This window comes from Tachypleus tridentatus, chromosome 8 (assembly GCF_004210375.1).
Source record: "Tachypleus tridentatus isolate NWPU-2018 chromosome 8, ASM421037v1, whole genome shotgun sequence".
Lineage (NCBI taxonomy): Eukaryota > Metazoa > Arthropoda > Merostomata > Xiphosura > Limulidae > Tachypleus > Tachypleus tridentatus.
The window spans coordinates 98,307,997-98,335,796 of record NC_134832.1 but is presented as its reverse complement, the minus strand read 5'-3'; the positions used below and the strand labels follow the sequence as shown (position 1 = coordinate 98,335,796).

General features: G+C 33.5%; 1 protein-coding gene across 3 annotated transcripts in view; it reads right to left on the bottom strand.

The window, feature by feature from the left end:
• LOC143223026 (uncharacterized) overlaps positions 1 to 27,110 on the bottom strand; it is a 35,016-nt gene extending 7,906 nt beyond the window's left edge. The window contains exons 1-7 of one of the 3 annotated variants that reach the window (XM_076450382.1): positions 26,914 to 27,110; positions 21,819 to 22,396; positions 19,288 to 19,394; positions 18,990 to 19,033; positions 3,582 to 3,644; positions 2,014 to 2,077; positions 848 to 940 (exon numbers count right to left, since the gene is read on the bottom strand). In XM_076450382.1, the coding sequence (XP_076306497.1) occupies positions 903 to 940; positions 2,014 to 2,077; positions 3,582 to 3,644; positions 18,990 to 19,033; positions 19,288 to 19,394; positions 21,819 to 22,396 (894 nt within the window). In that variant the 5' untranslated portion in view covers positions 26,914 to 27,110 and the 3' untranslated portion in view covers positions 848 to 902. Of the gene's footprint in view, positions 1 to 847; positions 941 to 2,013; positions 2,078 to 3,581; positions 3,645 to 18,989; positions 19,034 to 19,287; positions 19,395 to 21,818; positions 22,397 to 22,708; positions 22,857 to 26,740; positions 26,876 to 26,913 lie in introns of those variants that run through there. The other 2 variants (XM_076450381.1, XM_076450384.1) reach the window with 2 other exon arrangements.
• Positions 27,111 to 27,800: the final 690 nt, after the last annotated feature.

Sequence of the window (27,800 nt, the reverse complement as noted above, 5' to 3'; positions counted from 1 at the left end):
GTAGGGCAGGAAGGATGAGGCACAAAATAGGAGAAGTGAATTGAAACATGAAATAAATGCCAGGTGCAGCACTAACATAGGAAAAGAAAAGAAACACTGGTATGTAAGACAACAAAGTTGAGAGATATTCAATAGGTAGAGAAGTACTGGGTAGAAAGTTGCTCCATATTATTTCTCCCAACTTCTGCTTTAAAATCTGTGACAAGAATGGAAGAAGGCTCAGGGTGCAATATAGACCCTATCACAAAGTGGAAGATGTAATATTACTATTATTCACACCACACTTTCAGCCTGAACAGCACATTTCACAATACATGAAGGCTGTCACAATCTCAACAGGCAAAAGCTTCCCAAATTGTTAAAAACTGCGAGTGATATTTGTACTCAACAGCAGAAAAAAGAATTCATGTTAATCTGTGAATTCATATTGAAAGGTTGAAAATATAGTTGTAGAAGTAATTACTTTAATAAGTCTCAGCAAAGACATACATACATAATTGCAAATGTGCTTAGGAAGAGAATGTGCAAATTGTGAGAGAGAATTTGTACAAGAATGTGTATCACACTCCTATTAGTGGAGGGTTTTGGTGTGTGATAAATCATCATGAATTTCACATTTCATACAAACTTTAGGTGGGATTTTTCAAGGCTGATGGCATGTAAGACTAAGGTAGAATGGTGTGATCTCAAGAGGAAAATAGTTAATCTGTGCAAGGAGGTGATCCATCGTATTAGAATTACTTTTCTTTAAGATTGGCCAAAATAAACTTGTGTAAGTAATTATACAATTTATATAGAGAAAAATGTTATTTAATATTAGTTACACAAAAGCTATAACAAGTTTTACCTGTTTCTTCCGTGGAACACTGAATAAATTATTCAGCTACAACAAATCATTTTTGTTATTTATGTCTCCAGTATAAATGTCCATCTGAGCGTCCTATATCCAGCATGAAGTATATAAGAACAGTTAGCAAAACCATATATTTTTCATTTTAAACTCGCCACTATTTTCAAATTCATAACCACATTTTTCTATTTATACTTTTAACATGTTGAATCTTAACTAACCAATATCAGACTTTTGAAACAAAGCACATTTAGTAAGTGCCTGAATTATATATCAAAGTTAAAAACTTCAAACCTATTAAAAGATCATTGAAAGCTTAAAAAAAATAACAGTTTATAATTAAATCCTTACAAATGCAGAAGAACCTTAAAGCTTTGTTATTAGTGATTATCAAAGAACATAAAAATAAAAACAGACATTATTTACTGTTGTTTCAGAAGGTTCTTCCCATTTTGTATACATCTGTTTATATAACTATCATTGTATAACATTTTTTAAGTAAGTGATTTTAAGAATCAACACAATGACTATTGGTTACTTAAAGTTTTTAATACAACCAAATATATATTTCTTAAATAACTTATGTCAGTTGTTATAATATTTTTGCTACATAATGACAAAAATAAAGTTATTCAATGTGGTGTACTTTCTAACTGAAAAATTAAGTCATAGAGATCCATATTTTCCACAAGAAAAAAATTCAAGTTTCATATTTTGAAAGAAAAATAGCCATGATTCATTTTTCTCCTGAATAACTAATTTATATATAAAAGGAATAAAAACCATTCAACTTTGTACTATTTATGTACAGCAATTTATGAATATACCATTGACAAAAACTGAGTACATACAAAAGCAAACAATTTTTCAAAAAGGAAAATTATAGGCAAATTCAAACTTTCCTTTTCATAAAGGAGGTTGATATTTAGTTATATTTTTTTAACACCAGTTACTCTTATATCTATTTAATAAACAATAAACAGAACAAAAAAAATATTTATTAAAACAAAGTAAAACAGAAGACAATTTAAAAGAGGAAATACAAAATAAAATCAATGAAAACTAATTAAAAACTAATTTTCCCAAGTCTGAAACTCTAATTTTTAATTATCTTTATTTTTTGTAAGAGACATCATAAAGCATAACATAAAAGAAAACACTACCAAGAATAATTGGTGCACTAATGTAAGAGTCTTTGTAGTCCTTTGGATTCATTTTCAGCACTCCCTGTAGGGAAGGTAGGAAAAATAAGAACAAAATAATCAAGCATTATTAATATTAAAACCTAAATTTCTTTAGAAATCATTATGTATATGTAATCAATGTACAATGTAATTATGTAAATGTAATCAGTTCATTTAGTAAATTGCAGGAATGTTTTAGAAATATGTTGTCTGATATCAATAAACAATTTAGCATAAGTAATGACTTAAACAAGAAAGAATAACAAACATTTGTTTAATACATATTTGAATAACTTAGAATAAAAAACTGTATAAATGTGCTGAAAATTCTTTAGAAAAACAAAACACTGAGTTGCATATCACTGACTACTCAACTAATTTCCTAATATTTCTTTACCACCATTGTGAATTTGACTCCATGGCAATTTTTAGGAAAACCATATTTCAGCTGCAGACATATGTAGCAGTCCTATTTCAGTCAACAGCTTTTGCAACTTTGTGTCAGTTTTTGACAATAACACTGCATCATCCAAACAAAATACACATACATTTTTGCTTTCTATTTGCTTATCCTCTTTAAAATTGTCTTTACGATAATTTTAAAAGTTCTCTTATTTTAATTATTGTCTCTTGACTTTTTTTCTTTTTTTTAGTTTCACAATGCAAAAACCTGAGGTCATTGTTTCAGTTTACCAAATTTGCATCTCTACTCTTTTCTTTCTTGATATTGAGTACCATAAGAGACATTGTTTGAAAAATACTGCTCAACCACTATAGTCATCACTGCCCTAACTGTCACCTTTTTTGAAAAACTTAAATACAATTTTGTAAGGATATTTTTATTTTAAATACTTCATGAATAAATTACTTGTTTGATGACCTTGCCAAATGTATACTACAGTCGCCTACTTTTTAAAAGTTCAGTAATTTCCTCTTGCTAATTTTTAGAATAATTTTATTTTGCACATATTCTGTAAAAACAAAAAAATGCACTGTACAAAGAGAGAAAGTAAATGCTCTGAAACCACTCATCTATCTGAAGCAGACATGTTTCATTAGGGGAAACATGATGAGAGAGATAATATTATAAACAAATGGCTAATGAATTCATTGGTAAAATTATTTTTATTTTATAAAATCCCTATTTTTTTATCCATAGGCAATTGCCTACCTTGTCTATTTAGTAAAGGTAGCCCTGATCATAATATTATATTAAAAGATTTATGTTATACTAACCAAGTTTAAATACAAACACTAGAGAAATACATTTCAATCTCTGTCAGACAGCATTTACTTTTAACGTAAAAAGTCTTAGAAAAGAGACCAAAGTACCATTCACTTCTACACTCCAAGCAGATCCAGTCTGCAAAGTTTTCAAATCCATAAGAATATACTGGAACTGAAACAACTGAGAAGTGCTAATAAAATACATAGTATTCACCAAAAGAACAGCCTACAGAGAAGACCAAATAATTTGAGTAACTTGTCCATTTGGGAAGCCATATTGAAAAACAAGAACATGAAATTGTTGTAAAATAAAAACTCACCTCAATGACTTCTCCTTTCTTTAAACTCTGTTGAACATCACATAAAGGTACAAAAACTTCAAACTGCAAGACAAACAAAGTTAGACACATGGGTTAATTTATACTGATTACTTGCTTTGAATATTTGTGCAAAGCTATATACAGTAAACTCTCATTGTTTCGAAGTCGCTAAAACCGAATATATCACTTGTATTGAAGTTGTTGACTGGTCCGGCCAACTGTCCATATAAATACATAGTAACAAAAGCCCCTTGAACTGAACTGCATGTATCGAAGTGTCGGCTTGTAATGATGTATAATTATAGTCCCTAGGGTGTGAAAAACATCAATATTACATCCTTTGTATCAAACCAGGTACGAAGATATTTATTTTTCTCTTCTTCCCTAAATTAATTGTCACCGCTGCCGACCACCCGCTACGCCGCTAACAAGTGCAATTAGTCAGTCTCCGCGCAACAATGTGTGGTGCCACCATCAAAATCTTACACTTGAGAAATAGCAGACTGCAGATGGGGTAGTAGATTAGCCTAGCAATGTTTTTACAACAATTATGGTCAATAACACTTTAAACCCCTGCCTGCCCCAACTCACCCGCCCTCCCAGCAAAAATTAGCTTAGATATAAAATTTTCAGATTATGGCTTGAGTAGATTATGCTTGGGCAGCCTGCATGCTGTGGCCTATAAAAGGCTAATCACAGTCAAATTAAACAGGTCATTAATCATTGATCATGGCGAAGCGCAAGCTTGTATCGATAGAAACTAAAATTGCAGCAATAGAAGAAGTTGAAAAAAAAGTTAAAACAAAAACAGAAATAGTAAAAGCATTTGATGTGCCTCTGAACACTTTGTCAACATGGTTGAAAAATAAAGAGGCCATGTTGTCTTCTCGAGACAACTTTTGTCCCAATAGAAAACGCATGCAAACTGCAAAACATTCTGACCTAGAAGCAGCATTGCTTCTGTGGTTCAAAAATGCTAGATCAGAGAATGTTCCTATCTCTGGGCCTGTTATGCAAGCAAAGGCAAAAAAACTTGCTGATCAAATGGGAATCACTGACTTTTGCATGAGTGATGGGTGGTTAACCCGATTCAAAAAAAGACACGACATTCAATTTCGTACGATCTGTGGCGAGTCTGGTAGTGTAGAACCAGAGCAAACAAACCAGTGGACATCAACAACACTGCCACGCCTGCTAGAAAACTACAGCCCACGGGATGTCTTCAACGCAGATGAGTCTGGCTTATTCTTTAAACTTCTGCCAGACAAGTCTCTTGTTATCAAGGGAGACTCCTGTCACGGCGGGAAGCGAGCGAAGTAGCGGCTGTCTGTTTTGGTATGCGCCAATATGGACGGCACCGAGAAGCTTCCTTTACTTGTCATAGGTGAGTGTCAAAAGCAGGTTAAAATATTTTCCTGTGTTTTCTATAGAAGTTGTTATTTTATGATTTTCTTCAGATTATTGACATGTAAATGTTTCATTTTTAATTTCAAGACATTAACCATGTACATTTTCTTTTTTTTTTTTTAGGAAAGGCAGCAAAACTGTGTTTTGTGCTGCAGAAAAGAAAGGTCCTTATGATAATTCACAACTGCCCCACCCACTCCAACCCCACTGGACTTAAGGCCATCAAGCTGGTGTTCCTGCCTCCCAATACCACAAGCAAGACACAGCCCATGGACCAAGGCATCATTGCCAATCTAAAACATCATTACCGCACCCTACTGCTACAGCGTCTTATTGATTCAATAGACAATAAAAGTGTTTTCACTGTGACTGTGCTTGAAGCCATGCGACTGCTACGCTCTGCCTGGTCATTGGTAAGGCAATCAACCATAGCCAATTGCTTCAGAACTTGTGGCTTCTCCTCTCCAGAGCCAGCAGAAAACAGTGAGGACCCCGAGGATGACATACCATTGGCCCAGCTCTTGACACGGCTGAATGACACTGGGTTTACGGTGGATGGCACAGCAGATGACTACGAGACTGCTGATAATGATCTGATCACTAGCGCGCCCCGGACAGACAGTGATATTGTGGCCATGGTGCAAAATAAACAGACACCAGAAAATGACAGTGAAAGTGAAGATGACGACAATGAGGAACCCCCCATCCCAACACATTCTGCAGCTCGTGAGATGTGCCTGCAACTTCAGAGATATCTTGAACACCAGGCTAATGCAGGACAGTTTATCTCTCAATTAAAAATGATGGAGCGTTTTGTGACCAAGTGCCAGAGGGACAGCAGTTCGCAAAAAAGCATTGTGCAATATTTCAAGTGACTCCAGTTAGACGTTCTTGCTGGTGTTTGTATCCTGTACATTATAATTACATATGTCTATATTATGAATGTTTTTTTTTTTTGACATGTTTTTTTTTTTACAAGTGCTGTTAATTTTCCTTTTGAATTTCATTAAATGTGTTTTAAGTGTTTACACATGTGTGACTTCTGAGTCTTTAATCCAATTACCGGTACTGCAACAGCCATCAGTTATAGGGCCTACCATTACCAGACTTGGCTAGTGAATGAAAAAAAAAATCCTTTTTACCGAACTTCTTTTGTAACGAACAATTCTCTTTGGTCCCTACGACTTCGTTACAACGAGAGTTTACTGTAATAGTTTTCTGCACTAATCATCCCTAATTTGAATGGATAGACTGCATGGAAAGCATCTAGTTATCAGTATCCACTGCCAACTGTTGGGTTACCATAATTAAATCGTGGGATTTAATCATCACTCATTATGTGTAGACTGCCCAAAAGTGTGAAGCATGATTTTGTTGCAAGTGGAAGTAAACCATGAACCTTCATTCACAGTCTGGCACACTAACCACTACATTACAATCCAAGTTCATATCTAAATTAATATTTGTATTCTTCTACTTAACATCAGTTTTGAACTGAATGACAAACTATCCAAATGTTTCATTCTGTCTTTTACATGACTCACATTTCTTTGTTTTTTAGCACAAAGCCATAAAATGGACTATTTAATTTCATTATGTTGTGAAGAAATGAATCTAGGAATTTAGAGCTGCCTATCCATAAAGGTATTGCTGACCCACTAAGGTACTATGAAGACTCAAGTACTTAACACTTTATAAACTATTATACTGCATTTTAAATTTTTATCATAAAATACTTAATATTTTTCACTAGTTTAAGCAAAAATGTTAATTTATTTTGTTGATGATTTTTAAAAAATCAAGTGAAACTAGTGAATAAAAGATTATTCAGAAAGAAATAATAACTTTAGGCTAATAAAAAATATCTGCTACATATATACATAAAACTTTATCAACCTGAAGATGACCTAAGAAGGTTGAAACATTGTTCTGTACTTTACTTTAATCTAAGTGCTAATACCTTTAATAAGTAATTAGAAATCACAGACTGCAGTAATTATGGAGCAAAACTGGCCCAATTCTGATTGTTGATTCAAATTACGTACAGTAAAGTTGATGATGCTACTCTGTTGTACTGTAACTGTAAAACTGTAACAACTACAAAGAAAATATTTTGAAATTTCATTAAATTTTAAATGAAGCCATCTATAAATGTGCCATGTAAAAAATAAATCACAATCTCTTTTCAGTTTTTATTTAAACAAGTGAAACTTGAAAATGGGACTGATTTTGTGACTAGTATATGACTGATGTATAACATAATTTCACCATTGTGAGACAAATTCTTGAGGTTCATTGCTTAAATTCACCATTTACTTCAGCCAAAAGTTTGAAAACTTTTGCTGTGACTACACATTTTAAACAAAACCACTTCCTAAACCAAATGAAATATTCCAACATTTGAAAGTTTTTGTTCTGATAGAAAGAAATCTTTAAACCAGTTGCTGAATAATTTTTTAAACTGGCTTTATTAAAAAAATGTTCCTAATTATGTCTTTATTACATATGTAATGATCAACTTTACAACCTTAAAAAAGAAAAAAATGTCAATTTTAAATGCATTATTATAAAGAACCACATGATGCTGGTTGAATTATTCAAAATTTTTCACCTCCTGGTTCAACACATGTACTCTCATTGACTGTGTTTCAAATCTCAGTACTTACACTGTCTCTTTTGACACCTAAAATCACAAAATATTCAGCTTTTACTGTTGCTAAAGGCTTATACACTCCTCTGTTAGTTACAGATGCAATGACAAGTTGGTTATGACAGTTACTCATGCAAAAAGTCATTTCAACTATTGGTCTAAAATTTTTACTAAAGCTTCACCTAAGAATAACAGTAGACTGTTTTCAGTTTTTGTCCTTTAGATTAAAACTGGTTGATTTTGAGCAGCAAAACTATTGGATAAGAACACATGCAGAAACATAAGTATTGGTTAGGCCAAATAAACCAGCAGTTTCTAGTTCAAGTTGTCAAATGAATCAAACAGATTGATGGTTGTTATTGATAATTCATTGCCAACTTTTATGCATAAATTTCCTAAATTATATGAAATTCTCCAAAACAAAGAGTGTTTATTATCACATGATATTAACTTAAGCAATTAAGATTATTATATAATAATGCTTGATACTACTAAACCATGTGCATGCTAGTGAAGATAATATGTTATTGTAGATCCCATGACATTAACTATAAAGGGAGTTATTAACACTGATTTGGAAAGTGAAATCCATCACCATATATTTTAAATAATTTGGTAAGTTCTGTAAAGTAAAGGTCTGTTCTGAATAATAGGGGTGCAATCCTAAAGTTAAAGTTGATCACTATCAGGTGTCACATTCTTACTGTGGTTTATACTGACAAAAAGTTATCATATCAAATCAAAAACATTTTAGGTGTACAAAAAAGGTGTAGCCAGAAAAAAAATTGAGCATGTGACTTAACAGAATAAGATCAAAAATTGGAAGCCAAACTGATAGCTGCATTTATAACACTGAAAGAAATTTTACAGTACTTACCCATTCATTAGTCAGCTAGGCCATGTATTTTGTTTTCCCCACCATAATACCCCAAGTTCAACAAAAAATGTGATCTGGTTAACTAATAAATGAATATTTGCTGCAATATTCTAATCAATGTCATACTGGGCACAAACTTTGATTTAATTCCTTGAAGTTGCACAGTTTAAATGTAAAAAAAAAAAAAAAATATAATCACAGAGAGCAAACCAATAAACATACTTGAAACTGAAATAAGTCACCTATCTAAAAATCATTAAAAATACATTCTTAAATTTCTGGGAGTTAACAGAATTACTCAAACTTCTGATCATGTACCACTTGCCTACAATAAATGACTTTGATTCCATAACAGTTATTCATCTTTACAACTCAGAATCAGTTCCCACAAGGAAACCAAATGCTGGGAGGGTCTAAAAATTGAGAAGCAGGTGCAGGACAGTGATGGAGAAGAGGGTCAATGGAAAAATACAAGAAATGAATGTTGGGACATCACTGAACACTGATGCATGAGCATACTAGACTTCCTTTCATTACTTATTTTGATTAGGAAAGGACACTAACTTATGTTTAACTCATCACTTCCTAACAAAGTTATTTGCATGTTTTCAATATGCTGCAAATTTGCAGATTTTGTATTTGTTTATTACAAATTCAAATTCATGAACAACTATTTAACAACTGTCTCAGGATATAAAAGAAGTGACTGCTGTAAAAGTAGTGGAAAGATAAGTTGTATGATTTTTCTACCTTTCTGTCAAAAGTGTTTGACATTTTATTGATAAATATGTCAGATAGATGTTAATGACTTATACAAGAACAAGAACAAATTACATTGACAGTGATGCAGAGATTTTAGTTCATTACACTATGTAACAAAATGTTTACTTTCTCTTGTTCCTGGGCTAAAAGTGTTATTTCCCAATTGCTTATGCCTAAAGTAAATGGAAAAAGACCTATTTTTCTCTTCAAACTTTGCATTTGTGGCCTGGGTAATGAAATTTTTAAATTTACCCATTTTCCAGAACATTCCAGGTAAATTCAGTGCTGAGTAGCTGATAGAGAATTTTCTCAAACTTACAAGAATTTTCAAGAACCTTTTAGAATTTTCTAGAACTTTTCATAGTAATATATATATATATACAGGGGCTCACCACTCTTCACTTCAGTTTGGTTCCAGCTGCCTAAGTGAACACATCTACCTATCTGATTGTATCAAAGATGGCATCAAGAAGCTGCAAGCATTCTCAAAACGCATTCTGCTATGTATGTGGCCAATTTATTAAGACAAGAGTGAAAAAGTACTTTGTGACAGCATCTGCTAAAATGTTTGAAGCCTACAAGACATATTTCAGCATGCCTGTTGGGGATCAAGACAAACTCTGGGCACCTCATTTTACCTGTGTGCACTGCAAAAAACTAGAAGATAGACAATTTTTGTTTGCTTGAACAGTAAGATTTCATATTATATAAATTTTAGATCTTTTAAAATTTAAGTATCTGTGCATCTCAAAGAGGAATACAACAGTATTAAGACCTTGCTAGAAGCTTTAAAGTATGATGAGTATGGCTGGGAGATTACTGAAGACTTCAAAATAGTGGCATTCATGATGGGTATCCAAGGAGGCTTTTCTAAGTTTCCCTGTTATCTTTGCCTTTGGGACAGCAGGGACACTGCAGCACACTACAACAGGAGGCACAACGGACAGAGTTCTCTGTGAAGAGGCACAATGTCAAGTGTGAATCACCAGTGGACCTCCAGAAGGTATTGTTCCCACCACTGTATTTTAAATTATAAAACAATTTGTCACAGCTGTTGATAAGGAGCTTGCAGCTTTCAAGTGACTTTGAGACTTCTTCCCTAAGCTGTCTGAGGCAAAGGTCAAAGCTGGTGTTTTTGTTGGGTCATTTCTAAATATTTTTGTTCATTTTTATACAACTTTAGTATAAATACATGTAAAATATTGATTCATATGTTGTTTTATTCAGACCTTATGTAAATTAAAATGTGGAAATTTGCTCATTTTTATATAGAAAATAGGTTAATTTCTAAATTTCATTATTCAAGCCACAAGTTTGAAGGGAATAATAGCCATTTTCTGTACATTTACAACACAAGCAATTAAGAAATAACACGTACTATCCAGGAACAAAGTTTTGTGTTACATAGTGTTATTTATTTTGATCAGGAAAGGACAATGCTTTAAAAGGGAACAAAAGAAGAGATTAAACTGGCAGTGATACATACATTTTCTTTCATTATTTATTTTAATAATTAAAGGAACTATTCTAAAGGGAAATAAAAAGTTACTGTTATACCATACTTTTGAAATAAAAATAACTTAAGTGGTCTGATAAAAAAAAGATGGTTTAACTTTTTTTTTCATGAGATATGAGTTCACAGCAAAATAAATTTAAATATGTTGATATTTTTTGTTTCCTTTCAATTCATTTAACATCTACTTAATTCAGTGATTTTTTCTGATAACTTCCACTGTAGGGTACATTTGAAAATGAACTATAGAATTGATCCCTGAAACTATTTGCAGACCACTAAAAAAAATATTTCTGAGGGCTCCCTAATAATAAAAAAAGCAAGTTAAAAATGAGCCTTGCAGGACAATGGTGAAGTGCTGCTATCATAAGGTGAAGAGGAGAGAGGTAGCCAAGAAGGCTAGTAAGGAATGTATGAAATCAGAAAAATGAATGCATATGGTAATATTAGGGGAGAAGGTAAAACAAAAAAAAATGGGGAAAGAGTTATGTAAGAGGGAATGGGAAGCATTATAGGTTATGGAAAACAGAGAAAGAATAGTATATATCTGGGTAATAAGGTTCTGGAAACCCATAGAAAATTGAAGTTGTTTTTCCAAAGCATTGGAGAAAAGCAGAGAAAATCCTGGAAATGAAATAAAACATTCAATATCACCATCCTCAGCATCAATATCAAATGCATAAGAAGGGAAATATATAATAGGGACAGAAGTAGAGGATTCTCCCATATATTGTACAATGATTGTCACATCTTCCACAGGTAAAGAACTTCCAAAATTGTTGGCAATTTGGTCAGTGTGAATGATATTTTTACCCACATTAACTGAATGAGAATTCATATTGAGTTGTGAATTCAAAGAGATTATGTTAAAACAAGTAAAATTGGTTTGATGTTTTATGGCACAAAGCAACTAGGCTATCTGCACAAGTAAAGAATAAAGTTATTTGACAAGTTGAAGCAAACACAAACATCTTGACACAACTGTATGAGGTAAAAGAATGAAGATTTTCATGAATGAATGGAAAGGGCTAATTTGTAAAATGAGGTGTCTCTCAGTCCTACTGGTAGAGAGTTTTGCTTTATAATACATCACCATATGTTGATAAATATATGGTTGAACACCCATGAACTTATGTGAGAATTGTCACAAGGTTGGTGTCTTGCAAGTCTTTTGGGTAGGTAGGTGTTTAATTTAGGTTGGTTGGTTGATTGGATGTTTTATGGCACAAAACAGCTAGGCTATCTGCACCAAACATCCAATAAAAAGTTAAAGTAAATTTAGTAAAATTCATAAAAGGAAATTAAGGTAAAACAAAACAAAGTTAAGAAAATAATATAAATAGCATAAAACAAATGTTTACATCAGTCTACACCATTAAGAGAAAACTAGAGTAATACAAGTTGTAAAGGACTTTCTGTAGTATAATTGTAATTATCATAACTTGCCAGGAAGACTAGCAGGTAAGTACAAAAACCACCAGTCACCTGAAGTTGGCCTTTCCAATCCTGATTCCAAGTTATTTGAGGTTATGGCTATTTTCAAAAATGAAAGTAATAAAAGTTTTAAAAGACTTGTAGCAAAATTTTAATAACTCTCCAGGATGACTAATGGGTAGTTCAAACAGCAGCATTAGTTGTTCGCTCGAAGTTGGCCTTTCCAGTCTTGGTTTCAAGTTATTTGATGTTATGGCCATTTCCTAATTTCAAATCAAACTAGATGAACTTTGATTCTTAAAAGTGAATCACATTAAAAAAGGTCTAATGTATAAATTAAAAAACTTAAATGGCATTAAAGATTAATGGCCTTTAAAAAACTAAAAACATTTCCAAGGTAGACAGTGTCACCATCACCAATAACACTGTAACATTATGGACAAACCTTGGGATAGAACATGTTTAAAATGGTGCCTTCGGCGAGAGGCATAATGACAGCAAGAAAGTAAAATGTGGCTTATCGTGACCTGAGTGTTACACAGACTACACACTGGTGCATCAGTTCTAGATAAAAGAAAACAATGAGTTAAAAACTGTGACCAACGTGTAGTTTAGTTAGAATAACTTCCTCTTTCTGATCCTTACAGAAGTAAGAGGACCAAAGTCCAATATAGGGTTTTATTTGGAAAAGCTTCTTTTCATGTTGCTTGTTTCAAGTTGACTGGCAGTTGACTGGCTGGAGCTGAGCCTTGAATACAGGACCAGCAGTGATAGTGCCAGAGTAGACAGATTTAGCTGCGGTGTCAGTGAGCTCGTTCCCGCGAATACCAATGTGGCCCGGAATCCAGAAAAACTGGATAGAAGTAATGTTAAAGAGAAATAGGTTTTGAACATTGGCGAGAACAGGGTGTGAACTAACATCAAATGATTCCAGGACCAGTAGAGAACTAAGCGAGTCAATATAAATAGTGCAGTTTGAGTACTGCTTAGCTTCTACACAATCCAGGGCAAGAGAAATGGCATACAGATCAGCAGTGAACACAGCAGCTGTAGAGGAGATTCTATATGCAATGACCAAACCACAATAAAACATGGCAGAGCCCACACAGTCACCTGAATATTAACCATCTGTATCAATAGGAATGGAGGGATGGTTGAAAAGATGTTCAGCAAATAACAGACAGTATTTCCAATAAGGAGTGTCTGCTTTTCTCAGATGAGTTAAAGACAGGTCACATTTGGGAACTGTAGAAAGCCATGGTGGGATGGGCTGACCAGCAAATACAACAATGTTATCCAAGGCCAGACCCAATTCATCCAACTGCACATGGATATGAAGGCTAAAAGGAACAATGGCACATCATCTGTTTTGAAAAAGTATAGCCCAATGAGAAAGGAAAACACAACCCCAGGTGAGATGCTCTGGTAAGGAATGAAGTTTCAAAGCATAGAGTAAAAACAGTTGCAAACAATGGAGGTGCAAAGAAGGCTAATGAGACTATGTATAAGCTCTGAACTGGGAAGTGCAGAAAGCCCCAGCGCAGAGCAGAAGTCCTTGATGATAAATGGGGTCCAGCACCTTTAAGGCCAAGGTCCTGGCAGAGTCAAGTTTCGAATTAATAAGAGCACGATATATCTTTAGCATAGAACATCGATTCACTCCCCAAGTGGTGGAAGAGAGGACATGGAAGATGTTCAGTGCTCTTGTACATTTGACCTGTAGCTGCTTGATGTGTGGTATAAAGGTCAGTTTACAGTCAAAGTAGAAAAACTTGGAATCTCCTCTCCATTCAAAAACTTTTAATAAAAATGGGCAAATGGCCACGTTACCCATATATATGAAGGTCTCGCAAAATGCCATACCTACATGTTATATCATAAGCCTTCTCAATGTCAAAGAATATTGATACAAGATGTGGTCGTTTGAGAAAGGCTGCTCTGATTGACGTCTTAAGTCAAATCAAGTGGTGCATGATGGAGTGCTGTCATCGAAACGCACACTGGGTGGGCGAGAGGTTGTCTGATTCGAGGAACCAAATGATATGAGCATTAACCATCTTCTCTGAGGTCTTACAGAGACAGCTCATCAAAGCAAATGGACAGTAGTGTGAAGGAACCTTGGGATCCTTCCAAGGCTTAGAGAAAGGTAGGACAATAGTGTGGTGCCAGGGATCAGAAAAAACATTCTCCTGCCAGATCTGGTTAAAAACAATAAGAAGACTAGCAAGAGAAGCAGGAGATAGATGGTGCAGCATTTCATAGTGTATATCATCAGGTTCAACTGATGTACTGCCAGACCGATGAAGGACCAGTTTGAGTTCCACCAGTGTAAAGGGGCAATTATAGTTATAGAAACAATCAGCTCAAAAGTAAAGAGGTGACTGCTCTGTCTGAGTCTTGATGGGTAAGAAGGTGGAGGAAGAAGCAGAAGTGCTAGATACCTGGCAAAAGCTTTCACCTAAAGTATCAGCAATGCTCTGGGTATCAGCTACTTCCTGACCATCAGAGAGCAAGATCGAGAGGGGGAAAGAATTATATTGCCCACTGACCTTTCGAATTTTATCCAATACGACTTTTGAACTGATGGTAGAAGATATGCTGGTTGTGAACTTAATTCAAGATTCATTCTCGTTCCAACATCTTTCCCACAGAGCACGTGCATGGGCCAACTGGAAAGCGATTCTGTGCAAGAGTGTGGGATACCTATGGAAAGAATCCAAGGCCCGTTTTTGAACCTTCCACACCATGTGGCAGGTAGGATTCCACCATGGATGAGGATATTGTGGAAAACATGTTGAGGTTTTAGGAATACATTGAGCAGCTGCTTGTATAATAGTCAGTTACTGCTGCCACACAGGCATCTATTAATTGCTTACAGATGATGGCAGGATCAAGTTCTGCAAGAGCAGTGAAAGAGGGCCAGTTTGCTTGATCCAGCTCCCATCAAGGCATGTGGGTCGTGTGGCACCAACCACGGCCAGTCTCTCTCAAAAGTATAAGAAAATGATCACTGCCTCGTGGATTATTGTCAACACTCAATGATAAATGGGAGAATAATGAAGGGGAGCAAACTGAGAGATCAATAGCAGTAAAGGACTGACAAGGTGTGTGAAAATAAGTGGAAGAACCAGTATTGAAAAGAGAAAAGTTGATCAGAGAGCATACTCTCTACAGAGCGACTCTGCCTCTCAATAACAGCACTTCCCCAGAGGGGATGATATCCATTATAGTCCCCCAAGATTAGAGAGAGAGACAGCAACTGTTCAATGAGAGCATCAAGGTCTGATTGATCATATGTCTCTCCAGGTGACAGGTAGAGAGAACAAACAGTGATGGTATGACCCAAGGAAACACGGATGGCTACGGACTCCAAGGGTGTGTTGAGTGACAAAGACAGGGTGGGCACATGCTGATCAAACAATAGTGCCACCCCTCCATGTACTCATCCATCACACAGCCTGTCATTTCTGTACAGAGAAAACTGCCAAATGGTGACTGTATCATCAGGTTTTAGAAATATTTCTTGTAAGGAAACACATGCAGGAAGCAATCAGTGTTTTAATATCATCTAGATTAGAATGTAAACATCAACAGTTCCATTGTATCAAAGTGGCCATTTTTAATGATGTGAAAGTGAATTGGCTGGAGAACCCTTCTGTTTATGACCATGTCGTTTTTCCTTACTGTCCTTATTCAGGGGAGGTCTATCGACCTCCATGGATCCTGCCCTGGGTTGATTGGGCAGGTCTTTGTTGTTGGAAGGGGATTCCAGTGACTGAGGACATGAACAAATGATTGTTTTGCAACTTGGGGAGAGAGAAAAAGATGTATCTAAAGAAATGCCTGTACCTGGAACCAAAGGATATGGATCATGGGGTTTGTTGGAATGTATGGAAGGAACAGAGATGGGTGAAGAAGTTGATTCATCAACTTTTTTAACCATGAAGGTCAAAAGGCTTTTCATTTGTTTTGAGAATGCTTCTCTCGGAGGAACAGGGATATCTGTCTGCACTCCCACTGTGGTGGTGGAACAAAGTGCAGCAGCATATGTCTGAGATGAAGTGGTGGACAGCAATTTCTGAGCCTCAGAATAAGTAATGTTACAAGCCATTTTCAAATGCTGCACCTCTTTTACCTCCAACCATTTAGGGTAGGAATGAAAGTAGGAAGGGTGAGAACCATTGTAGTTGACACAATGTGGGTCCATTTCACACTCATAGGCATAGTGGTCCTTGCCACCACAACGAGCACGTCAGGGAACCACAACATGACGTCTTTGAGTGGCCAAACCTCTGACATTGGAAACATCGGAGAGGGTTTGGAATATACGGCCATACCTTGCAATTTAGATAACCTGCCTTGATGGTGGCAGGTGCACGTGGTGATATAAATGTCAAAACAAGGATATCTGTCAGCAGTGTAACTCCATCTTTGCGAGTGGAGATGCACCTCACTGCAGAAACTCCTTGGGTGAAGAAACCAGTGAGAATCTCTGACTTGGGGATGTTCTTCAAATCCCTCTCAACAATAACTCCTCATAATGAATTCAAGATAGCATGAGGGGTAACCTCAATAGGTAAATCCCCAATAGCCTTTGAATTCAAGAGGAGTTCACTGTGTTGGGATGTGGATGTTTCAACCAATATGTCTCCAGATCAAAGCTTTTTTACTGACTTTGGAGAGCTAGCAAGTCCCTGCAGTCCCTTCTTTAGGGACATTTGCCCTAAAGGTTTTTCTGAAAGAGAATGTTGGATGAGAAAATGAGGTACAACTGGTGGTACAGATGTTGAAGATTGCTGGTCAGATTCGTCAAGACGTAGTCCTTTATCTATTGACTATTTAAATTTTTTGTAGGAGGATCCATAGGAAAAAAAGAAAATTTTGGTGCCCACTGACCCCACCCACCATGAAGCCCTACGAGGGGATGCACTACAATGCCAAACAAGGACACTGCAGCAACACCAGGGTTTTGTGAACACTATACCCAAACACCAGCATCAGATGCAATGTCCACAACACCTGTTGAGAACATCCAACACTGATACTTGGTTGATCCTAGCCCAAGTGGACCAGCTGACTGAACCAAGGGGCCCACCCCAAAGCTGTCCATCTACATGAATTCAAGGCCAAAATGGGGTGTTAAGGTTGGACCCCTCAACCACCAGGATCCTCTCCTCCTTTTCATGGATCACCATGCATGGTAAATGCATGGGTGAATGTTTAGATCCAACAGCAGGTAAAATGAAAGAACAGAACCTTCCCTGGGAGGAAGTCCCCTCACCATGTACAGGAATCCACACCAAGGGGTTTAATTTAGGTACTGAACTGCTGGAGCAAAGTGGATATAATTTTTTTAACCATTTTTTTCTGTTGTAACTATTCAAGTTTTATTTCTTTACAACATCTTAGAGTTCTTATTTCTATTAGTAATTGAGATTTTACAGGAGTTTTATATAACAAGTCCCTTAAGTATGAAAAAAGTTGTTAAGATGGGCTAATAAAACGTTTATAAAAATATTGCAATTGTATCAATTTTCATCATGTTGTACAGCATTCATGGATAGTTTGAAATTTAAACCAAACATTCATATCATAAACCTGAAAGTTCTTTAGCTCGTAACTTCTTGAACATGATCTATTTATTCAATTTTTTTTTTTTTTTACATTTTTTTTTTTTTTGGTATAAAAGATAACCTAATTAGTAATATCTCTGCCATTTAACTTTTTCTCTGCTTCAGACATCATATGATGTTTCATGTTTTCCTGCCACTGTTTGAAACCCCCCAAATGATATTTGGCTGAACCAATGATGCATATATGTCACTCTTGATGTATATTTATACTGTATAATTCTGTTATTCAGGACTAGCACTGAGTGAGCACAAGAGATAAGAGTCCAATACCAGACATTTCTAGAATACATTGCTAGTACAGAATAAATGTTCACACATTCTTTTTATCAAGTATCAATATACACAATATACAAACATTTCAATTATTGAAAGATTCCAAGCATAGATGATTACTACAGTTGTGATTAACAGCATTGTCAGACTTTATGGTGGCATGCCATACCCAGTTTAATGATCAGGAAATGGAGTTAGGAAGACCATAGCTTTAACTACTTTAATTAGTTACCAAGGCATTTTCAGCTAGCTAGACTTAAACTAGGGGAAATATGGTGTGGTGTAATAATAAAGTAGAAATGTAATAAACTAAATATCATCCTTTCCACATTTCTCTTAATTTGTTTATGATTATCACATGCAATGGACTTATTAACTTCTAATGATTGAACAGCATTTGCATTAAACCATAGCTTGTAATAACAAAATAGCTGACAGTGACAATCAGTAGTAGAATACTGAAGAATTTAATGAGCAATATGCTTCTGACCAGGTACACCAGTTTCCCCTTTCCAACTGACCAACTTTTAACTTTTGTAAAATTCTTTAAAACTTGCATGTCATTAAAATGAATTTATTATTAAATAATATTTTAAAAAATGACAGAATATTGATCTATACATTCAAATGAAATATATTCATATTTATTAACATTTAACACTTGATATAATTAATTATTACATAGTTACAGATAATGTTAAATTTATGTTGTTGCCAGTACAAGTCTTCAGTTTGTTAATAAGAAAAAAATAACCATTTGTTAGTGCATTTAAAAATTAAGGCTGAAGCATGCTTTTACAAATACATATTAATTTGTTTACACTAATTTAAACACATTAAAACTTTTAAAAACACTCACCTTCGATTCTTTCCTTTTCTGCATCTTTTCAACTTTATCCAATTCTAATGAGAAAAAAATATTAGCCGATTCAGTACCTACAAGACTCATGTTACATTTTTAAATATGGAATTGAATATTCTTTAGAAGGAACTTCACAAACATATTACTATAATGTGGATAGTAATTCCAACCTCCTCTCTGAGCCTTATTTTTGCACATTGAGATTATGAAGTGAAAGTAATGTTCTTTGTACAACTTTTCCTTTAATATACCACTATGATTTACCTAAAATATAACAAATATTTTCAATTCTTACTTTTGCTTATATCAAATGTGCAAACTGAAGAAGGTACAACATCATGAAAGCCAGGACTAGTCTGGCCCTCTGCTGGAGAAACACCAGAACCACTACCTGATTCTGACCTGAAAAATATAAAATAACTCCAAATACACAGTGAAAAAAAGACAACATTATTTGGAAAAAGACTACACAAAATCAAATAATTCATATATAATATATGCAACACTTCCTTTCTGGCTTTATCTATCACCATTCCAGTCATAATCATTTTATTACTATTAACCTTGCAGAAGTCAAATTATTTTTTAACAAACAGATTAACAGCTTTATATATATATATATAATAAGATTCTTGAGAAAATCAATCATATTTTTTACTACATTATGTTTTATCATTATGTAATATACAGGTCACAAAGTTGTCAGGTTAAATCCACTGATGCTTATGTGTGAACTTGTGCACTTTATCCCACTTATATCTAAAATTCATGTGATATCTCACGAATTTCTGAAAACATAAGTATACTTAGATACATGTAGCTCAGACAGGTGGAACTTCCTCCAGGGTACAAGACAGACACCAATTTCTAAATGTACCTTCAATTGTAGGTCTTTTCTCTTTATACCAAAACCACATCAGGCTATTTATTGTGCCCACCATGAGGAATTAAACCCCTGATTTTAACATTATAAACCTGAAGATTTACCACTGTCCCACCAGTTATGTCTAATACAATTAAAGTATTTCATATTTTTGTATTATGCCACCACTGAGACTTTATACTTTGACATGATCCTCATTGTACATCAAGTAACTTTTATTTTCAAGTATGCATTTTTTGAAAAACTAGTAGTAGCAATAAATATTCAAATAGGTTACAAAATGGCACAATGCAATCTTGTAACATGAGCTGTATTGTTCTGTTCATAAACTGTGAGAATATTAACTAAGTAATTACTATTACACCTATTTTCAATTATAAAAATCAGATACAATTTTTAAGCAATTTAATATAAAATAACTAAATCTGAACAAGAATTATTTTGTCATCAATTATTAATTTTGAATTTGCAACTAATCAAAATCTACAATTGGTATTTTTACTAAGAGTTAAAACGTTTTTCCTTTGATATATACACTGTTACAAAATAGTGTAACCTGGACAAAAACTTGTATCTCAGAAATATTTATCTGCTATGAATGCCAACTACAAATTTAATTTACTTATAGCCACATAAATACAGAGTAACAGAGTGATGTGGCACAAGTTTCATAAGCACTTTTGTATGTCTCTTCACAAGTAGCATTAGCCCATGAAAAGGACCTACTTGTACAAATAATGTCCAGTTTTTATATTAAAATTTCACTAATAAAAAGAAATTAGTTTCAATCAAATGTGGTTAATATTTCAGTATTAAAACAAACATATATGCATTTTATTAAGCATTTCAAAAACATGTATTTTTATACTAGGTTAGAAAACAACCATTTTAAAAGGTCAAGTTATCCCCTGAGGAGAGTTAAATTTGAAATTAGGTTACATGTATTAGTCACCTACAGATATGATATTTAGTAGATCATGCCTTTCTATGACCCCTTTAGTGAATATAAAAATATCATTAAACTTCAAAATGAGGTCAATATGAATTCCAATGAAGGAAGTAAACTGGAACTTATTACAGTAATGATAATGACATCAGAAAAGTTTGTTGGAGTTTTTCAACAAGCATTTCACACATAGCATGAAAGAAAGTTAATTTTACTAACTATAACATATTAAAATACAAAATATTGTTCAAGTTATTTTTTTTCAATTACATAAAATCCTTTAAAGTAATTTATATGTACAAAGATAATCAGGTACAAAATAATGGAAAGTAAAGAGCCAAGTTCAGAGAGTAAAAAAGCCACCTACACATGAGGTAGTAACATTCTTTCTCTGCTCATTTTTATTATTTTAGTACTTTATCATATTTATTAAATATAAATTAAAACAGAGGACATGGAAGCAAAAACTGAACTTCAAATATTTAATTTATAAATTTGACTAAGTTCATGAAAAACACATCAACTAGCATTTAGTCTCAGACTAAATGTTAGTAAAATCTAAAACATTTCATTTAAGAATACATGATACTAAATCTATATAGGAAATTTTTAAACATTACATACATACGCATAACCAAATGTATGCAGATCAAAAACCAACTTCATCACTTTTCTCATATGCAAAGAGTGTGGGAACACATGCTGCAGCAAGCATTTTGTTTTATTTATGTTCAAACTTTGTTCACTTAGGAAAAAAAATATTAAATGAAAGTGACAGCACAAAAAGGCAAAGTCCATCTTTTTAATAATGTTTACATAAACAAGTTTCATAAGCTTAGTGTGAGTAAAAAATAAAACACTTCCAAGTCTCATAAAATGTGAAACAATACATCTCATTCTTTGCATGACAAGATCTTAAATTTTCAAAAATCTCATCCAAGATAACTACTATACAAGATATGTATGCTTACCACACAGTTCTCTGTTGTACACTTACCAACCACACCTGTGTGCTGCATGTTGTTCTTTAAGACTACGAGGGAGAAGACAACCTCGTTCAGGGAAAGAGTCTAAATGCAGGTGAGGATAATATTTCGATATGGGAAACCTTGCCTCTCCAGAAGAGTGAGATGATGAGTCTAAATGAGGGATTGGTCCTTTTCTTTGAAATCCAAAACCACCACTTGGACAGTGAGTCAAGTGAGAAGGTTGCCAAGATAGATCACTTACAGATAACTGAGGCCTCTTCCTATGAAGTCCACGTTCAGTAAAGCTCTGGATCCTCAAACTTGTTTTTGATTGGTTTTGGCCCTTTTTCCTGCTTCCTTCATGAACACTTGGTTCTGGTTTTTCACCTGAGCAAAAATTAACTATTTTGGAAAATCGTTTTCTCTCCTGAACATCCCTAACCCTGTTCTCTGTGACTGAGACACTAGTCATACAATGTTTCACATCATCTTCAAAACTTCTATCTTTCTTAACATTCTGGTCAGGTTTCAATATAGGAATTTTTTCTTTAGCCATCTCAACATTTAACTTGCAAAAATTTTCCTTTTCATTGTCTCTATTTTTCATCTAGATAAATTCAAATAACAAAAACAAAAATCAGGTTTTTAGTAATATTACTTCTCATCAACATGTATTCCAAATCAGTTACATTACAAGTAAAGATAAAAAATATCATTCACAGAATAATTTAGAGCAGTTAATGTATTAACAACTTTTTTTTTTACTAACACAGCATACATGTACAAGCTTTTTTTTTAATTTCTCATGCCTTCAAGACATCATTTACCATTTGTTGTTAGTAGTAATCACAAAATTAGTTTTTCAGGAAACAGATATTTTAATGTTAAATTAACTGATTTAAGATCTATTATAACTTACTATATGTTGAAAGAGCTGTAACACCTTCCTTCACACATTTATTCTAAAAACATGTGATAGTGCTGAAACATTCTTATAATGCACAGTCCTAAACTGCAATTAATGCTTGACACTTAATTTTAAAACAGTACTTAAGCACGTGTCCTACCTTCTATATTACCTCACTGTGAACTGATTCACTTACTATATGGAGTGTGCAGGTACTAGCAGTATATATTTATATGTGTTACCTTACACTGTACATCAGCTAGAGCAAAATAACGAGCTAATAAATATGTATGGGGGTTGAGTGAGATAACACTTACCAGATGAACATAAAGGTAATTTTGAAACAAGTACAGGACATATTTAAGCAAATGCCATATAAAACATTTTGGAAAATTACATTTCTGAAAGTTATAATGCATTTAAAATATTTTCAGTTGGGAGGTAAATACAAGTTAGAGTATGTGAAGGAAACAGATGGAATTCAAAATACCTTTGGAGATATCTAGAAAATGAATACATAAAATTTAATTGTAGACCAGATCTAAACTTATATATTAATTTGTTTATTCTAAATAAAATTATGTTCATACAGTAAACTGTAAATTTTGATTCACTCACCATTAATCACAAATATGGTACTAATTAGTGGTTCTTTGAACTCTTTTCCCAGTTTTTAAAATTGTAATTTCAGGATTTCTGGTTCATTCAATAAATACTTTTTGCACTTATTCTTTCTAAGAATGTAGAAATTCACAATAATGACCTTATATATAATATAATGATTATTTCACTGAAAACTTTAAAAATATTGAGAATGAAGAACCTGAGAGCACCTGATGTTGGGGCCTTTACCATTGTTAAAGAAACTGACAGTGCTGATGTCATCTTTTTCATACTTAATTGTAAGAATGTTAGCACTAGAGAACAAACATTTTAGCAGGATAGGAATTACACTCAAGACAGTTTTATTTTCCTAAAATGATTCAGATCCTTGGAATGTGTTGCCTTCAAATGTGGTGGATGTGTTAAATTTATGGGAGTTTAAGGTTTAGATAAATATTCAAATAAGGACTGGTACTTAAAAACAAAATCTGTAGTTTAGTAAACAGGACGACCTGGATGTCCCTAAATTTGTGTATTATTTAGATTTCTCTTGTTCAAAAGGGCCTCAACAGTGCTATTAACTATGCTAGAATGTGTAATATTAAGTTTCAAGTTTCAAGCTGGAAAAAAATTGTAATTCATATGATAGAAGAGTACTGAAGTTTGTGGGAAAAAAATGAAAACAAAAATGGCTGTGATATGATTTTATCAAAAGCTTGAAGCCTTTATCATAGAGTTATGGATTATGGTGCATGCATAGGGATTAAAAATGTAACAGTGAAAACAACATTTGTTTAAAACTGTATGACAAAGCTTAAGCACAGACCTAATCTAACACAGAACATTCTTTGCAGTTTTAGTCCACCCACAACAGGACAGATATCAAAATGTGAGACAGGCCAGTAAATTTACTGGGATGGTATCTAACAAACATAACCTAAACAGAGAAGTTTAAAGTTTTAGGCCTATTTTTTCTTAAGTATATAAAAATCAGATGCAACTTTAATCAGGCACTCAAATTTGTTAGAAGTTCCTGCAGTCTGCTTATGCACTGATATTAAAAGTTGTACAGACATTTTGTCCAGTAATTTGTTTCTATCCACTTAACTAAGTATCAAAATCCAGTTTTGAGGGGAAAAAAAGTACTTCAACAAATTAAATGAGTGCAAATTATTTATCAACATGTTTACTTTGCTCAATCAACATCCTATGAAACTCTTAAACACACAACAAAAATAATATATTAGACAACATGTATTAATCACATCTCTGGAAAGAGCAAACTGTTTTTAATTGTACATAATTCCTTGAAACTTTGGAAATTAAGTTAAAAACGATAAAATAGGTCCTCAAAATTTAAATCCAAGGAAAATATTATACAACATACATATAGGACAATATTTTTTGATCCACTGTATGTCTAATTATATAACTATAATCAATAACTAAGCTTACAGCAAATTCTAGTTCTTCAAGAAAGAGAAATCTAACCATATTTTTACAAAATTGAATGCATATTGAAAAAAAAAACACAGAAAATTCAAATGATTTCACTTAGTGTTATTTTCTATTAGTTTTCAGTTTACTGGATAGTTTGTCTTTTAGAAGATTATGAGAAGACTGAATGAGTATGGGAATCAGGGTTAGATATAACAAAAAAGGGTTTTTCTAGTACATAATTTTAGTAGGATAGCTGTTGAAATAGGGGTAGCCTATAGGGGCCAAAGTCTCCTTGTTATTCACTGGAAATGAGGTGTCTAATCACTTATTCCATTTCTTCATTGTAGTTACAATTTTCAATAATTTTTGTATCAGTAAGTCACTGAAATTAGTCATTATATATTGTGATAACTGTGACTGCTAAAATAGATATCCTACCTGTTAAAAACATACTGATGCAAGACCTGAGCTTGAACTTAATTTTTTGAAAAGGACAGACATCTGTTGGAGGTTAAAGCAGTGATTCACACTCCATTTGTAAGTCTGTAGCTTTTTATACAAACATTATTGCTTCCTAACCCCAATCATCATGGATTAAAGTTCTCAGACTGTGTTAGTACAGAGTAGTTTCTGCTTTACAAACTTAAATACTAAATATACAGTTACAAACACATCTACAATTCTCATGTTTTCATTTTGCATTACATACAAAGTTTTATATAAATACTTTGACACATGGTGAATAAAGAAAATTTCAACAGGTTTAACAAAAAGAACAAAATTCTCTATTAACAAGTGCTGTCATTATCAATCATATATGAACATTTTGTCTTGTTTTATTGGGGATCTTAACATAAGTTAAATGTTTAAAAAACAAAAATTTGAATAGCCTGAGGTTCTCAACATTTCTGCATATAAATTCTTAAAACCAATGTACTTATGTCTATGACCACGTACAAACAAATTGGGATTGTGTGACAATCAATAGCTTATTTTATGTTGCTAGTAAAACAAGAGTTTTACTGTACTTTCTACCTGGCTAGTATATAGATGTTGTGTAAATACAGTCACGTTTGTTAGTGACCATCTAGAAATGTCAATTTATTAATAATTCAATTAGTGTTGCTTTGTTTGTAATGTAGTGGCAGTGCAATGAACATTTCTCCATAGAAAATAAGACATTTTTATCTCCATCATTTTAATTAATAATACATGAACAAATATACATCTGTGGCTGGCCTTGAAAAGTAGTGATAATAATAGTATAGTAATTATGCTGGATTACCACAATGTACAAGGGTATGTCATTATTAACATTACTTTTTTTTAAAAAATTACTGTAAGTTATTATTTTTTAATTATATAAGATAATTTTCTGGCTGATATTTTTTGTGGTAGTTTGGATTTCTATATTATAGGAGCTTATCTTTTCACAAAACTGTCAAATAACAAGAGCAATGCTGCCTAATTAACTTTAAATCTTTGCTTGTGTTTCTTACTAATTCTAGTCTTATACTTACATCACAAATAAGCATTAAATCACACACCATATACTGAATATCTACAAGGTTACATTGTCAGCTGCACTAACTGTAAAGTCAAAGACATAAGATTATGTAGTAATTTCTTTTAACATGCAATTTAATATAAAAAATAAGTTTACATACTGTATAATGGTGCCAATGCCATTACGCTTTAATCTAGTGTCATTAGAAATTAATTTACAGGACATATCACATCAAGATTTCAGTTTATCAAATTATTTACAACGTTATGTTCTAAGAATTAACTTATTATTTGAATTGATACTCAGCCACGTATGTTATTATATATACTATATAAATGATTTCTGCATTATTTTATGTTACGATTTATTTCACAATAATTTATGATAATAGTTATTTTTAAACATAACACTATAACTCCGTAGTCGTACGAGTATGTATACTAATAGTAATACTATTGATAGTTTACTACAAATTGAAATATCGACTTGCAAACGTCTTTACTCATTCACAAGTACTAACACTATTGCTGAACATTACAACACAAGCTATAAGTGACAGTACCATCGTATCGATACTAATAATGCTTAACTTTCGTCACTTATACTTTTAACTTGAGCTTCGACAAGTTATAATTACAATGTACATTTATAATAAAGTAGAACTTACATTACGTCACATTGCCAAACATCCAATTATACTTTCATACTGTTTCCAAACGCTATATATAAGCCAATAAAAACATTTCCCTGGAAATGCAACACAAAGAAAAATTAATTTTTAACCCTCTTATCTTCAAACTCTATACGCTTTCACCAGTATATCATTTCTCTCACTGTGTCGGTTTTTCATGCCATGACAGTAAATAATAAATATTTCATTTAGCGTCCTCTATTGCCCTAACAATAAAGTTCACAGAAAAATATATAATTTTAGAAATAAATAATAGAATATATCTAGCTCTAAATAACCTCAAATTGGTAAAAATTACTTTTAAACTCAAGTTGCTCTACTAATTCAAACTGGAAGAGCGTTTGATCCTATAGATACATTCAATTTTCTTTTTGGATCTAAACTGTGTGTGTGGTATAACCAGGTAAAGCTGAATTAACTTTATAGAGCTACTTCAGATAGTTTCCTGACAGACAGACAGAGCTCGTGTTTGGGGCCTGGCATGGCCTAGCGCGTAAGGCGTGCGACTCGTAATCCGAGGGTCGCGGGTTCGCGCCCGCATCGCGCCAAACATGCTCGCCCTCCCAGCCGTGTGGGCGTTATAATGTGACGGTCAATCCCACTATTCGTTGGTAAAAGAGTAGCCCAAGAGTTGGCGGTGGGTGGTGATGACTAGCTGCCTTCCCTCTAGTCTTACACTGCTAAATTAGGGACGGCTAGCACAGATAGCCCTCGAGTAGCTTTGTGCGAAACTCCAAAACAAACAAACAAACAGATAGTTTCATTAGATAACAGAAAATTCGCTTAAGATATTGATTACAGAGAAGTACTAAATCTTTCACTAAATAAGCGGATGTAAAATAAAATAACGAGAGTGGAAACAA